At 38.7% G+C, this 12,235-nt stretch overlaps 1 protein-coding gene across 1 annotated transcript; it reads right to left on the bottom strand.

The window, feature by feature from the left end:
* Positions 1 to 3,166: 3,166 nt before the first annotated feature.
* On the bottom strand, positions 3,167 to 4,258 carry LOC119724066 (galactose-3-O-sulfotransferase 4-like). Its single transcript, XM_038194986.1, has one exon. The coding sequence runs from the start codon at positions 4,256 to 4,258 to the stop codon at positions 3,167 to 3,169; it is 1,092 nt and encodes a 363-aa protein (XP_038050914.1).
* Between the last annotated feature and the right edge of the window lie 7,977 nt (positions 4,259 to 12,235).

The following is a 12,235-nucleotide window of genomic DNA, read 5'->3' as shown; positions in this document are numbered from 1 at the left end:
GGTCATTTTCCCCTGTACAAGTGTGGAATCACAGTGCTGTGGGTGTTTTGCTTGGAAAAGAGTGACGTGAAGACCTTGGGAACACCTGTTGATGTGGAAGATGTGGAACACCTGTTGTGAGAGTGGTAGTATGGGTGCCCAGGGACAGTACACATTTCGGTCTTACAGTAATACAGCCTCGTTGTAAACTGTAGAAGTGCAGTTTACAACGAGGCTGTAAGACCCTCACATTTTTCTTGTCACAGAGCAAGGATCAGTAGCTCAGACGGTGCTGGCCATGGTAGGGAAATTCGGCATAGCGGGTGCCCTCAGTGTTTCAGATCCGTTCATCACTGAGCTTCTGCCAACCCAATTAAGTCAGGTATGGGCTCCACGCATGGGCAGTCAAGGCCTATAGATGGCGCTTTTTGACCATTTAATACAGGTTTTTTTTTTTTTTTTTTTTTTAAATGTTTACTGTTTTATGGAAAGAATCAAAATTTATACTTCAAGCGTTTTTGCCAACTTCCCCCCATAAAAAAAAGACATTAAGGCCACAATGTCTATTTCCCCGGTGGCGGTGTGTTGTGAAACACACCTTGGGCTTGAGCTGCTTATGTTGGTTGGTTTCCATGCCACACGTGTATCACAGCTTTACCACTGAGTTTCTATGAAATACCTGCAGTTTTGTGACACTGATGGGCATGCGTCTAAATTGCATATTAGATCACGCCCCATTGCATTGCGACATTCGCGTTGTAAGTTTCGTGAAACCGCCGTGGGTTGAACTACTTGTTACTTCTCTAATTGTGAAGAAGCCAATAAATCTGTGACCTGTCGGTTCTTGATTGAACGGTATGGGATTTGGTCTGGGAACCACTTTAGCCCCATATATGACCCGCATTCAGAACTACTGGCCACCAGCTACCTATATCTTCGGGATTCTTACAATCTTGTTGTCGGGTTTTAGACCAAAATATTTAAACAAGCGGCAAGTCTTGAAACGCGGCGAGCGTCTAGTAAAAATTAGGGTCAATTAACAAAATGTAATCTAATAAACATAGAGCGATTTTAATGCAAAGTCTAGTCCATCTTCTTTGTACGCTACTATAAAATTGTTTATAACTCTATTGAAAACATTTTCGCCTCTAATTAAATAGGCGTAGGGTATCTCGTGTACCAATCGCTCGATAAAATATCTATCTGTTTTAGCGGGTCTACCGTTTATATGCATACCAATCGATCTCAGTGACGCTGGAAATATTAAAATATCCACCTGTTAAAATTTCCCATACTGAAACAACCATTTTTTTGTCTCAAATATTAGAAAACTGAATGTTTTTTTTATTTTAAACCACTGTCACCTAATTTTAGAATATACCGAAATTGAAATAAAAGAAAAATAAAGATCTTCCAAATACCAACAGAGAAGTGTATAGATATTAAACTCCTACAGAACCCATTCGACACTGCAATAGTTTTACATATAGGTCCTTGTATAGACGTAATTAAAGACCTTCACGACAATAAAACAGTCATCAGATCAAAAAAAAGAGAAAGAGTTAAGCTTCTTTCCCACATTTGAATCTATTCTTTTGAGACATGATAAAAACGGGGGGCCTGATGCAATTTTATTTGCTGACATTGCAAATACACACAACTGTAGTAGTGGGGCTGTTGAGTGGTACGATTGTGCACTTTGTGACTAAAGCATGACACTTCGCATGTTGGTTCTTCATCCCATGAAAAAAAATTCAGATGTGAAGAAATTTCATATTTGACCTCTGGTGACCTTTCAGAAGTCAATGACCTTTACATACACTATTTATAACAATTGTTCTTGAAAACACCACTTTCATATGACCCAAGTCTAGGTCATAGGTCTTCAGGCAATGAAAATAAAGATCAGATGTGAAAACATTGCGACTGGGATAGAAGATTGATGGACTTTCTTTACAATGCAATATGTACAAATGTCTAACAATAGTCACTTTTGTGTACTCATTACACTCTGTGGTATCTAGACGGACATGGGTCACCACATTTTTAACCTTTTTACCAGGCCCACTGGACACTGTTAGAGTGTGATTCCTGTCCAATGTATCTTGTATTCTGTTGTGCGCCCCTGTCTACCCTTCAAAAAGGGAAATGGAGATCAGAGGTCATAATAACATTGTCCTTGGGGTCTGAATTCATGACATGCTGTAGAATAACACTTAAAATACACTTATTATGAACTATTTAGACTTGGGTCATGAAAAAGTGGCATTTGGAATATTAAATATGATAAATAGCGGCAAATAGGGTATGCAAAGTTTATTGACCTCTTAAGGGTCACCATGGGTCAAATATAAAAGTTCACGCATCTGAAAATTCTGTTCATGTCACGAAGAGCCAACTTTTAGACTTGGGTCATAATAAAGTGGGGTTTTGAATAGTAATCTTATAAATATCTATAAATAGGGCATACAAAGTTCATTGACCTCTTGAAGGTCACCAGAGGTCAAATATAAAATGCCCTTACATGAAAATGCTTTTCATAGCATGAACACCTAACTTTTAGAGTTGGTTCTTGAACAAGTTGGGGTTTAAAGTGTAAATCTTATAAATAACTATAAATACTGTACTAAATACTGTATAAATACTATAAATACTGTATACTCATTGACCTCTGAAAGGTCACCGGAGGTCAAGTACGATTTTGTTTGTCATCTGATCATTATTTCCATTGCCTGAAGACCTTTGACATAGACTGAGGTCAAAGGGAGGAGGTGTTTTCAAGAACAATTATTATAATTAGTGTATGTAAAGGTCATAGACCTCTCAAAGGTCACCAGAGGTCAAATATGAAATGTCTCCGAATCTGAAAGTTTTCTTCATGGCATGAAGAACCAACATGCGAAGTTTCATGCTTTAGTCACAAAGTACACAAATGTATCACATATTTGACCTTAACAGCCCCACTATAGCTACAATCAAGAGCCAACACGACGGTCGTATTTGATAAGCTGTTTTACAAAGGACTGGACTGTTTGCACCATTTGCCAATATAATGTAAAACGCTTTCTGATAGCTTCCGACCCCCGTATTATTAACATAAATAAATCATAGGTTATAAATTTTAACAAAACTCACAAGTGCCGTCCTTTTTTTTTTTTAATATGCAGGTATCTATTTGTATTGATATTTATTTGATGTTGTTAAATCCTACTGTTACGTTTTTACTCAAACGGTTTCGCTGTAGATCATTATTCATGAAAGCACTGCTCTTTCTAGCCATGTAATCTCTTAGCATGGGTACCCATCTTTGATCCAATCTGATATAATCTCGACACTTCTCACTAGCATTTTGTGGGAGGGCGTATTGACTTAGCTTTTGTGACCGGGTAAAGGACATGGTTGCATTGGTGAGACATTGTTCGTTTACGGCAGCATTTATTTGCCGAAATGTTTCCAAATCATCCTGGAAGCCGGGCCCGTAAGCGTGGATTTTGTCCCACAGGGTCCTGTTAAAATGCCGGTAGAGTTTCACGTCAGCGTGGTTCAACTTGTAGATCTTCTCCATTAGGTCACTAGAGAGGTTTTTCCGAGCGGAGGACTTCCTGACGAGTTGTGAAACGTAGGTGATGTCGTCAAAATCCCAGCACAGCATCTCCTTGAGAAGAATCAAAGACTCGTCAAAGTATTCTGTAATCATGACCAAGTCCATTTCATGACTTAGTGCTTCGAACGTTTCACCAACGGTTTTATTATCTTGAGTTTCCTGGTCCAACCCCAGATCAAACATCTGTCCGTTCCTCATGAAAGGGAAAAAGTGCTTTACCTTGGTCGAAAACCATTTCGGGGGTATCTGGAACATGTCTGTCATGGCATGCTTAGGCATGCGTTTGTCCATATGGTAGAAGTTGAAGGCGGATTCAAACTGCGAAGCAGGCTCTCTGATGATGGTGAAGTAAAAGGCGTTAGGAATCAGGGCATCCTGTTCCGATCGATTATATCGTGCGTGGTTCGCTAGAATGTGGAAGCCTCCCAAAGCTGGCCATACCAAGTTACCCTTGGCGTCCTTGAGATCATACTGAAACACACGTGAGGCTTGAAACTTGACAAACTCGTAGAAGACGTGTCTTTTGGTCGGTAAGGCAAAGTTGAGGTTGTTTTTGTACCCGTAGCGCTGTAGCATGGTGGTGACGGTGGAGCTGCCAGTTTTGTGCGTCTTGACGAACACAATGCGTTGTTTTGGTTCGCAACGCACAGCACTTGATGATCTCTCAGTGCCCATCCAGGAATGCCATCTATTAAAAACAATAAAGACGAATTGACTTCAATTTGACAACAATTAATATTAATGATGGAGATGAATTTTCAGAGAATATATTGCACTTCTTCATGTAGCAATCGCGATTTCTTGATCGAGTTTTGGTAGACGGTATAGTTAACCAGATAGCCGATTCGTCGGTCACCAATGCCGGCCTTTTTTTGGAGTTTGGTGTCGAAATCTTGAATTCGTCTTCCAACTTGACTTAATCAATGAAAACATTAGCCTCGTATAAATATTTGGATCCAATGTTCCTGAAGCTGAAAATGCTACAGATCCCTCGCAATTTAGCCATCTATGAGGTATGTAATTTTGTGCCACAGGGACTTATTATAAGAAGGGCAATTTGTGCATTTCTTGTCTAAACTATAAAAAAAAATACATCTATAAAGTAGAAAGGAGGGCCGGCACCAGACCATAACCCCCGAATATCTCTCGTCTTAAAGATTCCTCTCTGTCTCTGAGTTGTTAATATTATAAGTGGCGGGTACTAGACAAAATGTTTCCGTCTTGTAGGGGCCGGCACCAGACCAAACCCCCAATATCTCTCTCAATATTAAATTTAAAACTCTCTATAAATAAAAGGAATACGTATGGAAAAAAAAGATCGATCCCAGCAGGCTATTAAAAATACCCAGATCTATCAAGAGTGAGAGAAAAGAGGTGGTCATCACCCACAATCCTAGTAGTATATCGGCGGGACAAACGCTGAGGGTCAAGTTTCCTCAGTTGGGCGTAGACGACGTGATCGTCCCGGCACTTGTAAAGTAGCTTTCAATTTAGAACTCGACAGTGGAAGCGACAACAATAGAAACTTTTTTGGCAATTGGCGGTGGATTATAGCTGCATTGAAGAGTTCGATAATCAAAAAAATATAGCAATCTTTGAACGAGAAAATTATACTCGTCGAGACTATATTCAGGCTATAAGGGCTGAAGCGAGTAAATATAAAAACTTGACTAAAAAGACACTAGATGAACTCAAACTAATTGTAGACGAACAACATCTAGAATACGTACCGACGGGTTATTAAGGTCGTTTTTTTAAAAAGGATTTCATCTCAGCGATCAAGAGATTTAAATCTCCCGAAAATTTTCAAGAGGCCAACTTCAGAGGTACGAGATGGTTTAGAAATAACTTTTGAAACTGGGAACTGATTCCGAGACAGTTTAATAATGACGTTGAACTGTTTTTTCGCACCCACGCGCGGCAGATCGAAAGCAAAGTCGTATCAGAACTGAAAAAACTCACTAACATGAAGCTTCAGATTCCGATAACAGTGAGATACGTTAAAAATGTACCTGATAGAGAACGGGTGACTGCTGAACTTACCTTTATCAGTAACAATATGGTTACTTTGAGGGGAGTCGGGTAAAGCAAATTCTCAAAGAAGCGATCGATCAAATAAAAGAAAAACACGCGAGTCATACAAATCGAGGATCAGGTTGGGTATTCGATAAAATACTCGCGTTTTACATTAACGTAAACCGTTATGCTCAAGCGGGAGGTGGTTCTTACATAGAGCTACCCGACTATCTCAAAAATAAAAAGGCGATTATCAACGTACACAACAAAGACAACGAATGTTTGAGATGGTGTTTGAGAGCCGCTCTTGGTAAATATACGGACAAAGTAAAAAAGCGAATCGAAAACAACCCAAAATATAAGGTCAACGAAGAGAGAACTACGATATACAACACGAACGATGGATTAAAATTTAAAAATATAGACTTTCAAATGTCTAGGGTAGAAAGACACAATAATATATCGATAAACGTTTTTGGTTGTACTGAGCAAGATAATATACATGTATTGGCATTATCTAAAAACGCAGATCCTTCCGTTGAGGCTATCGATCGGTTGTTGTTTTCCGACGGTGATAAGAGTCACCACTGTTGGATAAAACAATTTTCTAGATTATTTTATACCGTAACGGCAGATCAACATCAGAAATATTTCTGTCGAAGATGTCTGTCACACTACAGAACGCAAGAAAAACTAGACAGACACAAACAAGATTGTGAGGGAATAGACAAGCCTCCGTCTAAAATCGTTTTTCCCGAGAACAACATATTAAAATTTAAAAACCACAGATTTGCACAGGACGCACCATTTGTCATTTACGCCGACTTTGAATCGGTACTAGAAAAAAATCCGCACGATAAAAAAGGAAAACATGCAAAAGACAAACATTCACAAAGCAAGTGCTTATTCGTTGGTAGTCGTTAGATGTGATGGCAAAATATGTATCGAGAAACTTACAGGGGCAAAGACGCCACAACTAAGTTTGTAAAGAAGATGTTACAATTACAACGTGATATCAATTGCATATTTGACTATCCCATACCCATGGAATTTACTGAGCGAGATAAAAAAGATCATGGACAAACAAATGCGTGTTGCATTTGCGAAAAACAATTTATCCCAATTACTCGAGCAACTGTCAGTGCCAGAAACCTAAAGAACCCAAGACGACAAAACAAATAAAAGAATATCAGTTCGAAAATAGTAAGGGATTTATCGAGTCTAAATGTCTCGACTGCAAAAAGAAGATTAACAAATTTAGAAAGGTGAGAGATCACTGCCACGTCACTGGTAAATATAGAGGCACCGCGCACGCTTACTGTAACACCAAGCTACGAGTTAAATCTGGTTGTACTCCGATACCGGTCGTCTTACACAATTTACAAAATTACGACGCGCATTAATATGCAAGGCATTTCTGTTTGCAAAGGTAAATTAAATCGTTTACCCAGAATTTCAGAAAAGTACATTTCGTTTTCAATCGGAAATCTACGATGATGTATAGACTCGTTCGATTTTATGGCGTCATCGCTTGACAACTTCGTCAAAGCTTGTCCAAAAGAGATAGAACTCGAACTATTGCAAGACGTAGACAAACATTTATTTTTTGAGAGAGCGAAACGAGGAGGCATGTCGCGCGTCGGTAGCGCGAGATACCACAAGGCAAACAATAAATATCTGCCCGACCACGATCCGCATAAACCAACGAGTTACGTGACGTATCTAGGCGCTAATAACCTATACGTTTGGGCTATTATGAGTCAGTACCTACCGTACACATATTTTAAGTGATTAAAGCCTAAGGAATTTAATACAGAGTATATCATGTCGATCGAGGAAACGTCAGAAACGGGCTATTTTGAGAGGTAGACCTAGATTATCCAGCTACTCTTCACGATTGGCACAACGATTAGTGGGGCTGTTAAGGTCAAATATGTGATACAATTGTGTACTTTGTGACGAAAGCATGAAACTTCGCATGTTGGTTCTTCATGCCATGAAAAAAAAACATTTCATATTTGACCTCTGGTGACCTTTGAGAGGTCTATGACCTTTACAGATACTATTCATAATAATTGTTCTTGAAAACACCTCTTCCCTATGACCCCAGGCTTTGTCAAAGGTCTTCAGGCAATGGAAATAATAATCAGATATCAAAAAAAATCATACTTGACCTCCAGTGACCTTTCAAAGGTCAATGACCTATACAGTATTTATGGTTATTTATAGGATTTACACTTTAAACGCCAACTTTTTCAAGAACCAACTCTAAAAGTTAGGTGTTCATGCTATGAAAAGCATTTTCATATGAAGGGCATTTCATATTTGACCTCTGGTGACCTTCAAGAGGTCAATGAACTTTGTATGCCCTATTTATAGATATTTATAAGATTTACTATTCAAAACCCCACTTTTTTGTGACCCAAGTCTAAAGGTTGGCTCTTCGTAACATGAACAGAATTTTCAGATGCGTGAACACTCATATTTGACCCATGGTGACCTTTAAGAGGTCAATAAACTTTGCAAACCCTATTTGCCGCTATTTATCATATTTAATATTCCAAATGCCACTTTTTATAACCCAAGTCTAAATAATTCAAAATAAGTGTATTTAAAATATTATTCTACAGCATGTCATGAATTCAGACCCCAAGGACAATTTTATTATGACCTCTGATTTCCTTTACCCTTTTTGAAGGGTAGACAGGGGCGCACAACAGAATACAAGATACATTGGACAGGAATCACACTCTAACATTGGCCAGTGGGCCTGGTAAAAAGGTTAAAAATGTGGTGACCCATGTCCATCTAGATACCACAGAGTGTAATAAGTACACAAGAGTGACTATTGTTAGACATTTGTTCATATTACATTGTAAAGAAAGTCCAACAGTCTTCTTTCCAATTTTTTTGTGGGATTTTTTTTGTCACCCCAATTTTTTTGTGGGATTTGAATTCATTACATGACTTAAAAAAAAAGGCGTCACAAAAAAAGGCGTTTTGAAAAAAAAAAATAGCGGAAAAAAAGTATATAAAGTTCATTGACCGATTTAAGGGTACGGTCATATATGATGTCACCATATCTGAAAATCCTTTTATGTCACAAAGAGCCAACTTTTAGACTTGGGTCATGAAATAGTTGGTTTTGTGAATAACAAATCTTGTAAATATCAATAAATAGGGCATACAAAGTTTATTGACCTCTTGAAGGTCACCAGAGGTCAAATATGAAATTTATCCACATCTGAAAATTTTCTTCATGGGATGAAGAACCAACATGCGAAGTTTCATGCTTTATTTAGTCACAAAGTGCACAATCATGTCACTCAACAGGCCCACTAGATTACCCGCTAGCACCGGAAAACACAGTCATACCCGAGACCGACCTGTCGGAGTATCAACGAAATCTGTTGTCGGCAGAGCCTAGTAGCAAAGTACCCAAATTAACCTGCACGCTAAAACCCAAACGCAAGTACGTTTTGCACTACGTCACGTTACAGCTTGATATCGAGCTCGGATTAAAACTCAAAAAGTACATCGCGTTTTAGGGTTTAAACAGAAGCTTTGCATGAAGTCGTACATCGATAAAACTACTTAACTCAGAACTAAGCGACCTTTAACTTTGAAAAAGATTTTGTTTTAACTCATGAATAATGGCGTTTTGGAAAAACGTTGGAAGACGTTAGAAATAGAATGGACGCGAAGTAAATCAGAGATGATGAGCATAAAAGATACGAAATGATAGTGTCTAAACCAAACTACAAACAGACATTGATCTTTAAAGAATGTGAGCTGTCATTTGTCGAAATGTACAAGACTAAAACAGTATTAAATAAACGGATCTACTGCGGAGTGAGCGTATTGGATCTCTCAAAGACGCTGATGTACGATTTTATTTTAATCGAATGAAAACGACGTACGGAGACCGAGTCAGATTATTGTATACGGACACGAACAGTTTACTCTTAAGCGTCTACACTGACGACGTATACAAATGTATATGCGAGAAAATAGACAACAATACATCTTTTCGAATTATCCGACGTACGTTCATCCTTTGTACGTCCCAACCATTAGTAAGTGATTGGTAAATTTAAAGACGAGTTTGGAGGTAAAATATTCAAAGAAGTCGTTTGCATAAGGCCTAAATAATGTACTCGATTTTAACCGCTGACATCAACCTAAAAAAAGCCAAGGGAGTCACAAAATCGGTCACCTCTAAGAAATTAAAACACCCTCAATACTACGACTGCATCTTTAAAAAGAAATTTCATTACGAAACGATGACTCAAATTAGATCGAAAAATCACATCCTTTACACCGTATCTCAAAATAAACTATCGTTGAGTCCGTTGGACACAAAGAGGTACATTTTACCGGACGGCATAAACACGCTGGCTTTTGGTCACTACGGCGGTAATTGCGTGTCCTCGGGAAGCTCTTGTCTAACAAAACTCCTTTTTGGGCCGTCTTGCAGGTAATACAGCTTGGGGCCCGTCATCACTTTTTTTCCGTTAACCATTTTAAATTGACTTGTTCTTTTTTCAATGTTGAATATGTCTACGCTCTTAATTGGATCCGTGGCTCTTCTCGAAGTACCTCCCTCTTGTTCGCCCGGGTAATATAAATATCTAACCATAGCGTTTTGCCAATATATCCAAAACATCAGTCAAGGCATGTTTCAGGATCAACACTGGAAAAAAATAGCATGTTCTTTGGAGACAGCGATACTGAAAGCGGGCGTGGAGTAGCCAAAGTTAAATTTGACGGGTTGTGACCTCGGAGACTAGATCTCCGGAGACGAAGATTTTAGAAGTAGCGACGACAACAACGCTCACGGATCCGGTAGGAAACTTGGGGATGGAAGAGGCATCAACGTTCAATTTATCAGATTTTGGATCTGTAAGAGTCAGACTATAAATACGTATTTGAAGCGAAAGTCATCATTTGTCCTACCATCTTTAAAAACAAATCGTACATCAAAAGAAAGTGGGTTCAAGCAGATCCCGAGGTGTACCTCTGAGATCCGGAATTGTACAAGATGACGATCAACGAAGCGATAGATAGTTTCAGAAAAGCATTCGAGGGTGTTGCTACGCTGTTTATTGTAGACGATTGATCTTCAGATCACGAGATTAAATATCGTCAAACTACGTGCGCTTTAAGCAAAATCGCGTAAATCACAGTTGTTGGTTGTTGACTCAAAAGTATAACAGCGTTTTAAAAGATTATAGAGAGAATAAGGCTTGGTTGGCATTATTTTACTGCAAGGATAAAACATCTTTCGATCAAGCGTTAGACGAAAATAACGTCGTACCCGCCGAACTAAGATATCATATAAAGCGACGTTTGAGAGATGTTAAATATAGTAAACTTATCATAAGGACTGAGCCTCCAGTAAGTTACGAGCTACTTGAGTAACTAGGTAATCAACAATTAATAGCTAGGTAATCAACAACTAATACCTAGGTAATCAACAATTAGTAGCTAGGTAATCAACAAGCTACCCAGCTGGCTACAGCTAGCTTTATAACTAGTTATAAGTAAATATGATCGTATTATTCGAATACTTACAATTTTTTGTTATTAGTCATAGCTCTTAATTTATCGTTTTACACTTACGAGTATCTACGTTACCGTACTATCATCCACAACGTATCATCTAGTTTTGTTGTTTCAGCTCTGCTCAAATAAAACTCGTTTGTAAATAAATGGAAGACATTAAACTTGCATTAAGCACATCCAGCTCGACCGATCAAAACACAGAGTATAAAGATCGTTTGTGCGGTGTAGTAGCAGCTGGAAACACTAAAAAGTACTTAGGAAAAGAGTATACCGTTAAAATATCGAAGGTCTTGACAGTAAGGAACTCGAAAAGCTGTATCATCCGTACGAAACTAAATTTGGAAATGAAATCGTTAAAACTGTTGGAAAGTACAGTTTAAGTATATTTTCGAGATTGTTAGGTGTTGTTACACCCGTCGAAGTTTTACAGTTTTAGGATATAACGTCACTATAGATTCTGAAGAAGAACTGACCAACGACTTGAGTTCTGATCCTATTATAAGCGCGAGTATGGCTGGTATGTTTGTTACAAGAACGGAACTTTTATATCACCCTTGATAGCTACGTTTTTCACAACAGAACATTTGAAATTTAACAAAACTAATATAAAAAATGGAATATCAACAAGCAGCCACAGCAACGCCTGTGGCTCAACCAGTAAAAACGCCGACGGTAACGAGAGTGACCAAGACTTAACATCCTAAACGAATACAGCAGGGTAAAGCTCTAGCCGAGCACAATATACGGATGAAATTAAAATTAGCAAAAATGGATGTAACATCGGACGACGCTACGAGCTCACCGGACTACAGCTCTTGGGCGATGTGGGGAGCTGTAGCATCGATAGTTGGACTGGGGGTGTTATTACTGAAAACAAATGTAAGGCAACTGCACCGGTGGTACAGCCAGTGCCTACAGTTACAACGCAACCCACTACACCCAGCGCCCCCAAAACACTAGACATGGAATAAACAGTAATTTAAAAAAATGTTATATGGCTCTGGCCACGCAAACTTGGTTGGTGACCCAGGGTATACTACCGGGCAGTATCGTCAAAATGACGTAATTTAA

Source organism: Patiria miniata, unplaced genomic scaffold, assembly GCF_015706575.1.
Source record: "Patiria miniata isolate m_02_andy unplaced genomic scaffold, ASM1570657v1 HiC_scaffold_17, whole genome shotgun sequence".
NCBI lineage: Eukaryota > Metazoa > Echinodermata > Asteroidea > Valvatida > Asterinidae > Patiria > Patiria miniata.
This window is presented reverse-complemented; position numbering and strand designations above follow the sequence as displayed.

Bases quoted from the DNA above. Each gene is read 5' to 3' on its own strand.
- LOC119724066 (XM_038194986.1), bottom strand. From the start codon at position 4,258: ATGGGCACTGAGAGATCATCAAGTGCTGTGCGTTGCGAACCAAAACAA.